At 36.7% G+C, this 16,156-nt stretch overlaps 1 protein-coding gene across 2 annotated transcripts in view; it reads right to left on the bottom strand.

Moving 5' to 3' along the window:
- Positions 1-626: 626 nt before the first annotated feature.
- GUCY1A2 (guanylate cyclase 1 soluble subunit alpha 2) overlaps positions 627-16,156 on the bottom strand; it is a 291,335-nt gene continuing 275,805 nt past the window's right edge. For both annotated transcript variants that reach the window (XM_031031602.2, XM_081799558.1), the window contains one exon: positions 627-14,350. In XM_031031602.2, the coding sequence (XP_030887462.2) occupies positions 14,143-14,350 (208 nt within the window). In that variant the 3' untranslated portion in view covers positions 627-14,142. The remainder of the gene's footprint in view (positions 14,351-16,156) is intronic.

The following is a 16,156-nucleotide window of genomic DNA, read 5'->3' as shown; positions in this document are numbered from 1 at the left end:
TAACAAAGATAACTTGATTCTGTATATATTCACTGCAGAAATATAGGAACACGGGATTAAAATGGTCTTATTTTAGGTACGTGCAGCATCTAATCTAATGGTTGGATGAAGCACCCAGTGGGTGTTCAGTTGACATTTAATAATGACAGTAAAATGATCCCATTTCTCTGTCCTTTCTGGAAAGCAAACTGACCATAAGACAAGTGAATCATGCCTTTTCGGTGTGATATATATTCAGAGTGCATAAAACTATAGAAATGGTGACCTGTGCTGTTTGGTTTTGTAAGAGAATTAGGAGATCTCATATTGTAAAAATAAACAGTTGTGTCATTAACATCATCTGCAGCCATCATGATAATGCATTGAAAACATTCAGTTACTCTTCATTCGTATTTTTAGTCATTGTCACTCAGTGTGAAAGAATATGCTAAAAAGAATCTACAGACTCCTCTTTTTTGGTATCATTTATTGATTTAAATATTTTATAAGTGGCAGTTTGGACTTAGAAAGTAAATAAATGCATGACTTAGTTTTGTAAGGAATTATGTAAATATAACACAGAACTGTCATTTCCACTTTGTTTTATAAGAACCCCAGGCTTTCATCAATCATTTTTCATATACAAATTTACCTTATTCTGCAATCTGTAAATACAAAGACATTTTTCATAACGAAACATGCTATTTACACTGTGTGAGATTTAGAGTAATTACAAGTAAAAATAATCACATGAGTAAAAAGTGGTGTTACATGAAAACCAAAGAAGATACAGTGGATGTTTCTAATCCTGTAAGTGCTTATATACTTTTACACGTACTAGTATTCTTAAAATTCTAGTGAAATGAGGCATATTTTATCATTTCATTCAAAAAAGGTCCTCTAAACCTGTACTACTAAAGGAAAATATTTTAAAATATAATATGAAACAAATGAAACTTTTTAATGAATGGTACAGGTTTAAGAGATGCATTCATCTTTAAAAAAAATAGCTTGACATTTCAAAATATATGCAATTTAACCATGCCTTACAGATATATTAGTATATTTACCTGATATTATTAATGACAGTGTAATTCAAGTTTGATAACTAGATTTTTAAAAGAAATGACTCACAAAGAATAATCTGATAGCAAAATAGCAGATGTACAATAGTATTTACATTGCAAGCCAAACCAAAAATTTAGACGCATGAAATTACAGCAAATGAATTGGCCAAAGGATTAAAATAATTAAGGTATCTCATTACATAAAACCTACCCCATGCAGAGGAAGCGAATGAAGGCCTAGCACATTGTAACTATGTGTTTTTATTGAGTTAGGAAGCCTATCGATGATTACAGAGTGCCAGAATGTTTGATGGAAATGCACTGCCTATTTATCTTATACACTGAAATGAACAGGCAAGTTTTGTTTTTTGGTGTTTTGTTGTTTTTTTTTTTTTATCTAAAGTATGGTTTTGGGAAATGAGACCCTTTGGTTTTGTAAAATGGCTACTCACAGTCGAAGAGTCAGAATTCAGGTAGGTTGATTTTGAAATGAAGAATGATATGTGTTATTTCTGGAATGCACTTAATTGGTACATTTTAAAAGCATAATGAGACAGTTCCGTGACTTGATTACCAAAGTTATAATGGAGTTACAGGCAGATGTTAGAAAACGTCAGAGTTTTTCCAAGGCCAAACTCCAAGGAAGATTTTTTTTTTTTTTTTAAATAAGGGAAAAGCTGTTAATCCATCTCTAAGAAAAATAAGCAAGTCTTTCTCTCCATGGTCCATTTTTCAAATTTGAATCTAACCTGATTTTCGTGGTAGTCAAAACCTGCCAGGATGGCTGAATTAATGTCCACATAGTTGGAATAATTTTTGCTTATTTCCAAATTCTTAAAGGAGACAGTGATTAGACAGTGATCTGCCAGTCTGGGCCTTAGATGTCAATTCAGCAGGAACAACAAAATGGAGAAAATAGGACTGTGGGTCACTGCTGTTCACATATGATCTTACTTTCTCCCGTTTTCCTTAACCATATTTATACTATTTTTACAGTGATTATTAAACATATTTCCGTCAAGAAATAAAAATGGTAAAGGCATTAAAGGCAAACAAGTATTAATATTTTGTATTATCTCAAGACACAGGCTTTCTTAACACTGGAAATCACAGGAAGAAAGTACTTTGTATTTTCCTAAGTGTCAATTTATATGGTAGCTGCCTCTTTCTTCACAATTTCACAGTAAGTCAGTGTGAAATAAATAAATGTCAATTGACATTGAAATTTACCCTTTTCAAGTTTTTAATTTTTCTGAAGTTGTCATATCCTTCCCTGTACTGACTACCTGATCTGTTAGAGTAGAAGACCCTTGAGATGTACTAAAAAAAAAAAAAAAAAAAAGTCTAAATGAGAAGTGAAAACCAAAATTCAAAGATATTTGACTTACAGAAGCATATCTTTCCAGAAAAATACAAAAGCTGTATTATTTCTATATAATTTTCTGTTAATTAACACAAACTTACATCATGGAGACTACTTGATAAGGAGTTTGACTGTATTATTAATACACTAACAAAAAATGAAAATATTTTCAGTTCAGGGATTAAAGATTCTTTAAATCTTATTCAATACTTGCTCAAATTATTCTAGTGTTGAGCATACCTAAAATGAAAAGCATAATGTCTTCTTCATTTTTACTCTTTTAAATAAGATAATTCACTTCTTTTCCCTCAAGAATAAAATACTTTGTTAGAAATGATTGAATTTTCCCTGGGAAAAAAAAAATGGCTTTGAATTGGGACTTGAAAATGATCCAACCTGTGTCTGTCTGTATTCAAGAGCATGGTAATTAGTTAATTCTGGTGAATGAGTGGAAATTGTGGTTATAAACAGCTATCTGAACATACACTAGGATCTCAAAGGCAGAGAGCTAAAAATAGGGGATACATTGTATATTGCTTTTTCAATACAGTAGACTTGCAAAATTGATGGCAAATGTTTTCAGACCCTCAAAAAGGAACCCCAAACACCATGCTATGCCAAACTAAGTTACAGAGGGGTACACAGGAAGCAGGACAGTGTAACGGTCACCTCTAGATAAAGACCCAGTAAAATCAAGTAGCATTGGCCTTACTGGAAAGTCATTTTTAAAAACCAATGTCCTTACAAGTGGAAGAAGCTTCTTTTCTATTTCAGTGATGAGCAGCGTGGTACCCAAATAAAAATTTACTATTTGAAAATAAGAGGATTTTCTAAATGAAGATGTCTGTGGGGCAAAAATAGGAGGTTGTCCGAAAAGCTTGACCCTGATACTTCTTGAGAAAGTCTTCAAATTCAGTGTAAAAGAACATAGATGTATTTTAATCTCCCATTTTGTGAACTGAGAAGCCAGCGTCTCAGTTACCTCAGTCATTTCCATCCCCAAATGATCTCTAAGAGTGCACCTTGTTTTTCTTATCTCCTGAAGCCACACTGTGCTCAGTAATGTGCAAATGAAAAATAGAAGCCAAATAGTGAAGCACTATTTTCACATCTTTCATAAGAAAAGAAGAAAGGAAGGTAGGAAGGAGAAAAGAGGTGGGGAAGGGGAAGGAGAGAAAGAAAGAATGAAAAGAAAAAAAGCAAGAAGCTGAGGATGCTGGCCACCTTTGAGGGCCTGATTAGTTTCCTGCCCACAACACCTGGACACAGAGGCCATGCCCCTTACACTTGCCAAGAGCCTTCCTCAGAAACAATATCGAATTCTACTGATGCTCAAGTTATAGCCACACTTGAGATTTGGACCCTTTCACTGTTTCTCATTATCATAAAGACTATACTAGCATTTAGTGAGGACGTGTGGCAAATACTGACTGAAGACATAGTACCACATATTTCCAACAGAAGACAAATTCTGTATGGGGGTGGGGCGGGGGGCATCTATCAGGCAAGAAGTTCTTGTACTTTTAAATAGATTCATTCTGATGAGCATGTTTTTAAAGTTTGTTTATCAAAGTTTTGACATGATGAACTTTGACATTCTGTTAAATATGAACACTGTATTTAAAAATTATAATCAGGGTTTTTTTTTCAGCTTTCTTCTGGGTTAATGGGGCTGGGCTATAATTTTAATGTAGGCAAAATTGGATTTTTCTGTCTCTCTTCATCTTCCCTATTGCTATCCTTTTTCCTGCAGTCCAGCTGAATCCAGCCAAAAGTATTTAATAGATGCTCATAAAATAGGATACCTCCTATAGTCAGGTGTCCATTGCATGTTAGTAGGAGGATTCTTTTAGATAGGGAATAAAGTGTTTTTAAGGATCAAAAGTAAAAGCAATGAGGTCTCATTATTCCAGGTCATTGAGTGGTATAACAAAGAAAGGGATGGACTTTACAAGTGCCTGATGACAGTTGAAACAGATTTAAAAAAGGAATAATAATTTTGACTGTCATCCACTAATCATCTCTGTACAACAAGAACAAAAATTAAAGAATTTTTAAAAACACCTCTCTGAATTAGTGTAGAAAGTTATACAGTCATCTAGGTTATTGAGATCCTCCTGGCTAGAATGAGATCTACCATAAGAGTTAATTTTTTCCTGATAGTTCTTTGTAGTCGAGTAATATAAAAATTCATCTGAGACTCCAAGCCAAGCTTTGGCTTTAATTTCAACATGGTAATTTATACCAATAAAATTTGGAAGTGGGGTTTCATGTTGTTGATAAACTTTCTGGCCACTCCAATATTTTGTTTCACTTCATGGAGATTTGAATGAAAAAAGCAAAAAAAAAAAAGTTTTAAGTGGTTATACATAAATATATTGATCCAGATCACCCCCACCCTCAGAAGAAAGCTATCTCTCTCGCTGCTCTTGAAAGTTAGCAATATTGAGCATAAAGGAGAGACCATAAAAGTAGAGCAGTTCTAGGATTTGATATCTCATTGGGTTCAGACATATATAGATTCCTGTTAGTCAAAGGTGATGTAGAATATTTATATTTATTGTTCAAATGATTTGAATATAAATTAGCTTTGACTTAGATTTTCTGAGAATAATAGGAATATGGATATGAATAATCCTAATGTGAACAAGCCTTAATACAGTATTATTTGACTATTCTTCTTATCCCTTATGTCATTAAAAACAGCTTAGTATTTTAAGTAAAAGAATGTTGCCAAATTCGCAAACCATGGCTTAATGCCACAATTTGTAAGTCTGTTTCTGTGACATCCTCTGTATCTTTTCTGCCACAAATGGAAAACATAGAGAAAAAAATGATTTAAATGCATTTTATGATTATATGTTATTTCCAGGGGATAAAGCCTTAAGGAATCCACCAATAAAATTCTTTTTCTTTCTCAGTGCTGAAGAACTTGATACATTTAGAAAGCTTTCAAAAGGATCTAGCATTCTGACTTTGGGATGTAAGCTGACTCTTTCAAGACAGCAAATCTTTGTCCTACATTCTTTTTCTAGCTGATAATTCTGATGAAAAGTGATTCAGATTTGTTTACTCCCTTAAAAATTTTTCTGTTCTAAACAATCTCTGCCTGAATTAACCCATTACATATAAGTGAAACGTCTTTCAGTGTGGATAAGAGCTACCTAACCGCTTCTAATTTCGCAAGACCGAGCATACCTCTTCTCTCCCGCAGAACGCCCCCCTGCTGGGGTGACTCCTCCCAGCTCCAACTCTGCAGCCTCCCTGCAGGAGCTGGGTGGGCTCGGGGTCTGAAAGGCTTCTATCTGAAGTCCAACACTTGTTCCGCTAGCAGCCCAAGCCCCAGTTGAGGACGATGTGGAGAAGAATATGGAATAGAGTATGGCTCCAAAAATGATTTTACTGATTCTAGAACACAGGGTATTTTTCATTCTTTGTGATTAAATTTCCCAACTAGGGAAAGATATCATTTCTATAATGTCAGAACACACAGAAAAAGGGTGTGTAAAATCAAATTGTATTCTTCTCCCTGAGTGTTAGCTCAGCCAGGCGTGTTATAAATGGGAAAAAAAAAATGTTTTAGTATCACTTGCACACTGGTAGTTGGTTCTTTGGTGCTAATTTTAGCAGGCTATTCTGTGACCTCTGGCAGAGCTGGTATTTGGCCTCCTTTGTTCCTTCAGTCCAGATGTTCTGACATCTTCATTTACCTTCATCACGGTAACCAAGACTAGTTCTACCTGCCACCTTCAGAGAGTTTCTATTTATAGCTCTGTGAGATTCTAATCCCAGTTGCACTGATCTGTGCAGCTGCTGAGAGGCTGACATTACCTCCCAGGAAAACTGAAAATGGCTTGTGAAGGATTTTATTTTCCTCTTTTCTTGTTAAAATAAGAATGACCAGCAGTCAAATAAGTCATCTGGTTTTCATCAAACCACATGTGTCTACTGTGGAAACTGCCTCTCCTTTAAGAGTATCTATACCTTCATCCAGAAAAAAATTAAATCTTTTTGCTCCATCTCTTCTAAAGCTCTGGCCCATCCCCACCCTCTCCATCTGTCCCTGGGTCCTGAGTCTGATGTACAACTGCCAGGCAGAAAAATATGAGGCTTGTCTTTAAAAAGTGGGGTGGTGTGAAGAAGCAATTCTGCACATTTCTGATAGTACCCCCAATTAATGCATTATGGTCCTACTTATATTTAATTACATTTAATAGACCACAGTAAAAATAGATTTAGAATCCCCTCTTTATCTCCAAATAGTGAAAAGGTCACAGAAGAAGGCTGAATATGAACTGATTCCTTTATTTTTAAACTATGCATCAAGACTCAGAAACAAGCTATTACTTAGGCTTGCTTTTTTTCTGCTTTCAAATAATAAGCAACAGTACATAAGTCTAATATTTAGAATGATCTGATCACCAGCTAGATGAATTAAATGAAAGGATAAATTCACTATAATAGATTCAAATTAAGTATTTTCCATTATTTGTTAACAATGAAAAGCATGTTTATTAAGAATTAAGCATCCGGGCGCCTGGGTGGCTCAGTCATTAAGCGTCTGCCTTCGGCTCAGGTCATGATCCCAGGGTCCTGGGATCGAGTCCCGCATCGGGCTCCCTGCTCGGCAAGAAGCCTGCTTCTCCCTCTCCCATTCCCCCTGCTTGTGTTCCTGCTCTCGCTATCTCTCTCTCTGTCAAATAAATAAATAAAATCTTTAAAAAAAAGAATTAAGCATCCAATGATATGCAAAAAGATAATTATCAAAAACTTTCTCAGGGAATCAACAATGCTTTTGGATTTTTTACGGGGGAGGGGTTCTAAATTGTGAAAAGAAGGATGCTACCTTAAGTTTTGCAATGGTTAACAGGAAGGTAAACTAGCAGCAAACCCACCCACCCCTCCAATTGTATTCAGATTCATGATTAGAAGAGAGTTTACCCAGAGAGGAGAGGCAATAATAGGAGCTGTAATCTTATTTAGAGGTTTAGGAATGGATCCTAAATTTATATGACTTTGCTAAATAACAATCTGATGTTTAGAAATCCCTCATTGTAACATAAGTTTACCACCTGCCTTGAGCTATGTTATGCTAAATGATGGAGGAGTAATCTAACTATAAAGGACTGATTATTATGGACTACGCTATATTTGATTAAAATTACATTTTAAGGTTAAAAATATGAATTACTCATTTTGAAATATATAAGCTTTAGTGCTTTCATCAAAATAGTTGAGAAGAGCAAGTTATTTCCAATATGGCTACATAATCATTTTCAGATGTTTATTAATTATACTACAGGTGATGTCCAACCATACTATTATATTTACTAAATATTTGCTATCATAGAAAACAGTAGTAATGAGCTCTTTTTATCTTTAATCTTTCATCTTCTAAGGCCTTACCAAAGCAAGAATTGAATTAACTTATCCCAAGATCCATCTGTATTTTTGCAAAGCCTACATTCTCAATCAACTCCTCCAACCTATGCTGTACCTTTACTCATTTATCCATCCTTAAATAGTCCTCACTATTATGTTCTACAAAGACCCGAAAGTCTGGGCAACATTACATGCACAGATCTCTTCAGAGGAATAGAAATCTTACTATGATAGGTATTTTTAAAATTATGCAACAGAAATAACACGATGGGAGTCTATTACTTTATAGCATGTGTGCAAATGAATGGCTTCTGAGATCGATGAACCATGTCATTTGCTCAGATAACTTTTATCCAAGTTATCACTTGCTCATTTTGCTGTAGGAGAGTCACGACTATCCTCTGAAAGTCCCACCAGCTATACTATTGCTGTATAAAACACGTCTCTATTTCCCTAAAGGTTCTATGAAGTGCACAGAAGTGCAGGTTTTATATGGCATCATACAACGGCTTAAATTATTGCTTGAAAGGTTGTAATAAAGTATTGCTAGGAAATCATTTTTAGATGAATGCACAGTTCAGTGTGAGAAGGACAGAGTGAGACTAAGTATTAAGTTGGTGATTTCTTTATAACATAAAAATCAAAGCATTCAGAAATCAGGCTGTCACTTTTACATTCACTTTTCTGTCCCTAAGTTTGTAGTTCATAGCCTGGTGGTGCGGATCGGTAAATACTGCGAGCTACTGCACAGCTCCAGTGGTAACTCAGAAAACGGCACTGGGTCCACTGTGCCTCATAGCCCTAGGGTGACCAGTAGTCTCTCCTCACGCTTCTTAGTGTTGACTTCTGTTTCTAATAAGTTTGAAGTCTCCTGCTCCAGAAGCAGACTTTAAATTTGAGACCAAAGCTAAAATTAGAACTTGTGAAAGAAATAATGCTACAAAGCCCAGAATACTTAGCTTTTCAGAATAACTACAAATGAAATAATATGCTACTCTCTTAGTCAACTTGCTTTTATTCCTGGTAATTGGGATTATTTGAATGCTCTTCAGTGATGCCCAAATCTGGCTTTTATTCTCATTACCTAGAGTGATTTTCTAAATACAGACTCCTAGGCCACACCTGCCACCTACTGAATCCAAATCTCTGCAGGTGTAAAGCTCAGTAATTTGTATTTCTGAAGGCTTCCTAGGTAATTCTTACAGGGGCAGCAAGATACTGTCATGCTGATGAGTTGAACCATTGAACAGGATCATTTCTTAATAAGGATGGGAATGCAATGAAGCACTTGACTGAAGTTGTGTTCTGGTCACAACATATTGGAAATAAAAATGCAAACTTCTCGACATTCCAGGCCCTTCCAAAATGTCACTCCTTTTAATCACGTAATATCTACATGCAGCACACACACGCACACATCCCTACATCCACCCACAAAAAGGACTCATTACTTGAGAAAACTGAAACTATTTTACAACATGAGATGGACTGTATCATTGACTTTTTTTTTATGAAAGGGAAAAGGAACAAAGGAAGGAAACAGAAAGGTGGCAGGATAGTAATACTTAGGTTGCAAGTGTGAGAAAGGAATTTTGCACACTATCTCAGTGTATTCTGACAAGATTTATGTTCATCTGTATATAATACCCGTGTCTGTTCTTCATTCACCACCTCGAGGACCCTCAAACTGAGTCCACTGCTGGGGCCAATTTACCCATGTAACAGTAAAGTTTGTTCAGTCATGTTAACACACTTCATGTAGATATGAAATCAGCTGCTTGTGAATGACGTGTATGCATATCTAGAGCTGCCCGTAAGGAATTGTCATGCAGACCGGCATATGTTAAATTCTCATTACTCAGTCTCTCATGCACCATGTTTTTCCAGCTGTACCTGGTAAGATAGGCTTATAGAAGCCCCTAAAATAACATAATTTTTATAGTTGAGGATCTGTAACCTAATAATAACAATACCTAGGTTGCTATTGACTGGTTCTTGGTTCTTGGACTTGAGTTTCTAGGCATTGTTGGCTAAAAGGCCTCTGGTGTCCCCCAAAGCCTATTCAGGACCATATATAATTCACTTCGAGTGAATTTTTGGTAAAGTTACACCAAGTGCTTGGAGTCAGAGTGTTTTTGGAAGGAAAAGCACAGGGAAAAGCTTCAGATGTTAGCAATGCCCCAGCACAAATGGGAATGGTTCGTCCACTTCAGAAGCGCATCGTTACGTGGGTCTTCCTGTCTGCCTGAAATCAGCAACTCTTGCCATGGCCATGTGAGGTTCAGAGGTGCAGAGAGGCTAGCGTTTGTTGGGGCCAGGTTTGAGGGAGTGAGATGGTTTCCACTGACAGCACGGAGTAGACAGGGTCTGGGCATGGGCTCTGTAGTGCTCAAAATGCTTGATAAGACAGAAACCCACGTGTACAAGTTTTCTTCTCTGCCCTAATGATCCATAACACCTTCCCTCAGCAAGCCAGGATCCCAAGGAGCCTTCAGTGAATATATTTAATTACAGTCGTGATCTTGATTTCCTTCCTGATATCTCACAACAAATATGTGAGATCAATTGGCAGCAATATTTCTGTACAAAACACAGAGTTTGGTGGTTTTCCAAACTCTGAGGCTTGCCTTTTGTATATATCAATTTAATTTTGCTTTAGTGCTGGAAATCTTTGGAGCATTTTACAAAATTAAAAGCCGGGCTGCACTTGTGAATGAGATTTTGTCTAAGTTGTTGCCTTGCTTTGCTCTGTGTTTCCCGGAGAGACACACTTTGCACTTTAACAACAGAACACTGTCTCTGATACTGTTATCCCTGGACAAGAGAACCAAGCGTGAGACTGTGAGAGTTTACATTTGAAGTGCTGAATCCATGGTCCCACTCAGCCTCAGGCAGAGGAGCCTGACTCAGTCATAATAGGTCATGGCTCACTGGACTCCACAGAGTCATATATTAAAAGGGAAATCCAGAATAATTTAAAGTAGAAGAAATGAATATCAAGGCAGGTTTTAGACAGTTTGGTCACCTGTTACGTAGAAGCTTTATCTTCTTTCCCTCGCTATTTACCATGCTATATAGTGGAGAGATGCAACGATTCGTGCTCTGCAGGCATTGAGGAGTATTCTTTTTTTATTATGGCTAATGGTACCTATTTATTAAGATTCCCAGAGCACATACTGTGCATTCTTTGGGGGTACCTATGTGACTTTGTGGGGTAACTGATTTATTTGCAAATGACTTCGTTTCTATCAAAATAATACTGATGCCTAGTCATAAAGTGACTTCTTCAAATGAGTTGCCTAAAAAAAACCACCGAACCAGAGGAGCTGTAAGTACCAAATTATATTTTGATGTATCCCTTTTAGAGTGGGTCAAAGCCATTTCCCTAATTTAATATCACCTTGATTTCTAATAGGACATCCATTTACATTCTTTTTAATCTGCCACACTAAAATGCATGATGTTTGCAATAATTTTTAGGTAAGAATACTGTACAGATATTGGTCAAATGAAATACTAACTATGACCCAGTGTTGCAGTCACAATTCCTAAACGGAGGATATGTAGACTGTATTACATAGGACAAATAAAAATATAATAGTTTTTCACAGCTTCTAACTTCTATGAGTGCAGCTAGAATTAACAGCCACTTTATGCAGTAACTTGCAAACACATAGCAACAGAGTAACTAATAATTGGCAATCTGGTAACAGATTAGACTAGTGCCTCAGACTATAGCTTCAAGAATACATTTAGATTATATTGTTTGAAAAGTGTAGTTTATATTCTGTAATATATAATAGATCTCTGGTATATTTTTCATTGTAACATTTGTGACAGTGTAAATGGCTACTTCTTCTCTAAGAACCATATAAACTAAAAGAGTTTGTTATTCTTTCGACAAATTGAATGTATATACAATTCGTGTCTTGGGCCCTATTACCAAGTACTGGATAATGAAGTGGATTTTCAATGATGTTTTTAAAATATGCTTCCCACAGATATTCTTAAGTATAGAGAGAATGATGATATATCTAGAGTAGTTGCTTAGACAAATCTTCACAAAAAGCAGAGAAATAGATTGGATGATTACTGGAAGTCCCTTGCAGCCTTATGGTTATGAAACACATTGCTTACCACCAAAACATTTATTGATTTCGTTTATCATAATAAGCTCTAAGTTCCTATGCAAAATAAGCATAAATTATTTCAGTGAAGCTGGGTTCTCTCCCCATGTTCCTGTGCTGTACAGAGCACCTGGCTAAAGTGTTGTCTGTTTTCAGTGTGAGGACTGAGGTGCTCCCAGCCTGTTCTGTCCACAGTAACTGTAAACCTCCCCCTTGTTCCCCGTGAAGGAAGTGGGTTAATTTCCCAGTCCTCTGAAGAAATTCCTTTGTAATTACCCCCATGAGAGCACCCTGTCCCCAGTCTATAAAACTCCCCTCAAATAAACACACTGGCCTTCTGGCCCCCCCACGTTGTTAAAAACAGAGACCTAGACCCAGGGAGGAGAGGGATAGGCCAGGCTTCAGAAAGCTCTTCGTCTAGATCCTGTCTCCAAACTATCTGTTGCACTAGTGTCCTCATAAGCCTTGGGGTGAAACAGAGTTCAACAATTACAGAAGTGATCGCCATTATAACAAATACTTTGCATATCGATAAATGTTTTCTAGCTACACACTTAGAGAACTTAAAAACACTAACAAGCCTCACAGACTACACTGGACATCAGTTAATATGCTCCGTAGCTGAGTTACAGCATAAACAAATCATAATGCAGCCAAAATGCCTAACCAGAGAAATCACTCTATTACATTCAGTAGACATAAGCTCTCAATGATTATATCGTCTGGAGAAAAACGGCCACTCCAAGGTTTCACGGAAACAAATATTTCCAGTTCATTAACCTCAGTAGAAACTTGGGTTTTAGATTAGATCCAAAATAGGAAAACTCTGGATGTACTGTGCTCCTAATTTCAGGGTGAGTGTGTGATAATATTTTCATGCAGTGCTAATTAGTGGGAACAGGTCTTCATTTTAGCACCACATGCGATAGAAGCCTGTCACTATGGCAATGACTGGGCCTGGAGGCTAGACCTACTTCAGTGTTCATGAAGGTGATTCACTGAATTTAAAGCCACATCAATCAAACTGCAGAAGAAAAATTCCTTTTTTTTTTTTTTAATCTCAAAGCCATAAAACACAGGTTTTCTTCCCCCCTTATTTTGCAAGAAACAACATTCTCGGCAAAACGTCCTACAACCTCTTTCTCACTAATGCCAACATCTAGGAATTTGCTCCCACTGTCAGGTAGCCCTTAGGAGGCATCCGGGGGGCGGAGTGGGCGGAGTGGGCAGAGGTGGGGGGAGGAGTAACAAGTCATGGAAATTATTAGAATATAGTTGAGTACATTGTACAAACTACCTATTTTATAAGTGCTAAGTTGAAAAGGGTCCAATGCAGCAAAGCATTTCATTTTAACTGATGTTTTTTAGAAGATGGCAACAAGACTTTTCTGTAATCCTAATTACAGATAAATCTCTTACTGGGAAATTCTATTTCCTCTGGATTCCATGCTACATTAATTAAATCTAAAAGATATATTTACTAAGCAGACATACAATGCTTTCTCAGCATCTGAAGTCCTTGGTTATATGTATTCTCAGTCCAAGCACTAATCTGTCTAAATAAGTGAAAGTATATTTGATTAATAGGTTACAGTTACATAATATACCAACTACACAGTAGCAGATTCTGAAAATCGAGTAATGTTGTGTGAAATGTAATCATCTAGAAGAGAGATGTATAAAAATAGGTAATATCCCTAAAATATTTTGCTGAGTTACAGTTCTTCCTGCTGGGAAGTTGACCACACTGCCATGATGTATGTATGAAATGTCTGTTCAGAAAAACAAAATTAGAAAATAGTCCTCACACACCAACTCACTAAATGTAGGAATATATCATCAAAAATGGCTCTCAAAAGTGATACAGATAAGTGGGGAAAGATACCTGTATGTGTGACAAACAAGAAAACATGGAATCTATTTATTAGTTGTGAAAGGGGGCCCATACTTAAAATATATATATATATGTATATATACATATATATATATATGACCAAAAAACACTCACATGGATGGACACATCTCATTACCTCCCCCCTCCATTTTTTTTTAATTGACAGTCATCATCCACCTTTTTCTAGGATTATTGCCTAACATAACACAGAAATTCCGCTGCTTGTTCTCAGCCAAGTAGTGAAAGAGAAACCATCTCATTCCACTCTCCTGTCATGACCCATGTTCTGGGCTTGTGCTTTTTGGAGGAGTCTTTGATCTGTGGTAGGTCTCAGAGGCTTGTCTCCCGGAGGAACATGGTGCCAATGTTGTAGGAAACTTTTTTTATCCTCGAGGAAGAAAGAGAAGGCTTTGGCTGCTTAGGACCAGTCCTTACCTCCAGGAAATAGCAGATCCCAGGGATTTCCTTTGGAAAGTTATCTGGAAGCTCTTCACGGGACCGAGGAATAAATGTGAAACTTTCTTCCCGTTTTAATAATCTAAGGAGAAAATACAATGTGAATCAAATAGGCAGGATAGATGAGAATGAATGGACAGAAAATTTAAAGGCTTGGGAAGCCTATCAATGACAAAGTTCAAGGTAACACCCCTATTTCTTCATATAGATGTGGCCTTCACAGGGCTCCAAATGCTAGGAAATGTTTCTTGAGAAAGATACCTTCATGTAATAATAATAATAATAATAATAATAATAGCAGCTGTGCCTTGTCCCACTTGAAATGTTTTTTTCAAGTTTGATTTTTTTTCCTAAACAAAAGATGAAGGAGACTGTATAATGAAATTTTTATTCAAACATGTAGTATTTACCCTTTCTGTTTTTAAAACCTACCTAAATTCTGAAGCACACCTCTTATGTTCTATAGACTCTCCATAGGCTTTAAATGTATCCTGTGTGTCAAAGACATCAAACAATTCCTGAGCATTGTAGAATAACACTCATGACTCGGAGTGTCTGCCATAGGTGACTGATTTCTAGCAATTCGTGTATTGTGAGCTCCAGCATTTACTGGTCAGACAGCATAACTCTTCCCTTCTAGTCACACTTAGAGACTTTTTTCTAGCACACTAACACTAGAGACTTACTCTCTGTCCAGGTCCCTGACATGTTAAATTTGATACCCAGAACTGAAAACATGGCCCAGCAATTCACTTTAATTCAACAGCTCTTGTGGACTGCTTCTCATTGCCCAAGAACAATCTCCTAAACACTCTTGTGAATATAATGTTGAATAGAACACCATGTTTTGTCAAGAGAGACAGAAACAGGGAATTAAAGAAGCATAAAAGACTGAAAAGCAAACAAGCAAAAGCCCAAGGTAATACAGAAACTTAGGATCAGTATCAGCACGTGTCCAACCTTTTGGTAGCCTTATAGAATGAGGGAAGAGAGTGAGAGTGAAGGCTGATAGAGTAGGGTAAGATGAAGTTTTGAAATACTAAACTTAATGTTTAGACTTTTGTTTGGAGCCAAACCCATCATCCCCTTTTTCCTAAAAACAACTCCTGTTCCTAAGACAGGTGGATGTTAACAGCAGATGCAAGTTGTGCATGTAAGAGGTGGGTCAGGGAGGAGGAACCGTGGTGACAGAAGGCAGGGTCAGAAAGGCGGGAGTGCAAGAACAGAGGATGTGTGGAAGTGCGAGATCACTATCATCTTTACACTAAGAAGGGAAAAAATCATTCTTTGACTCTTAATGGATAAAAATATCTGAAAATAACAGTTGGTAGCACTAAGAATTCTCACATTAGGAGCAATCTCTTTTTACTTTTACAAATGGGAGTTCTACCATTCTTCTTTATAAAGGATTTTTGTTTAAAGTTTTAATTGACCATTTCTTTAAAAGAGTTATACAATGATACACTAACTTGGGGTATAAAGAAATGAGGCTCATTCTGATATTTCAGAATTCTTTCAGATACCTTATTTCATCCATATAACCCTATCTAAAAATCTAAACATGCTCTTTCTTCTCTGACAAATCTATGAAAGGTAAAAGTAGGTCCAGAATAAGTTAGAGTGATTTGTTCATAGGTGCAACCAGACAGCGATGGCATTGGAACTAGAATCCGGATTTGTTAACTCCTAGTCAAGCTCAGCCCTACAAGAAATAGTAAGACTACACTAAGATCGCTTTTTTTTTTTATTCTTATGTTAATCACCATACATCATTAGTTTTAGATGTAGTGTTCCATGATTCATTGTTTGTGCATAACACCCAGTGCTCCATGCAGAACGTGCCCTCCTCAGTACCCATCACCAGGCTAACCCATCCTCCCACCCCCCT

Source organism: Leptonychotes weddellii, chromosome 11 (assembly GCF_054177405.1).
Source record: "Leptonychotes weddellii isolate Sample4059 chromosome 11, ASM5417740v2, whole genome shotgun sequence".
NCBI lineage: Eukaryota > Metazoa > Chordata > Mammalia > Carnivora > Phocidae > Leptonychotes > Leptonychotes weddellii.
This window is presented reverse-complemented; position numbering and strand designations above follow the sequence as displayed.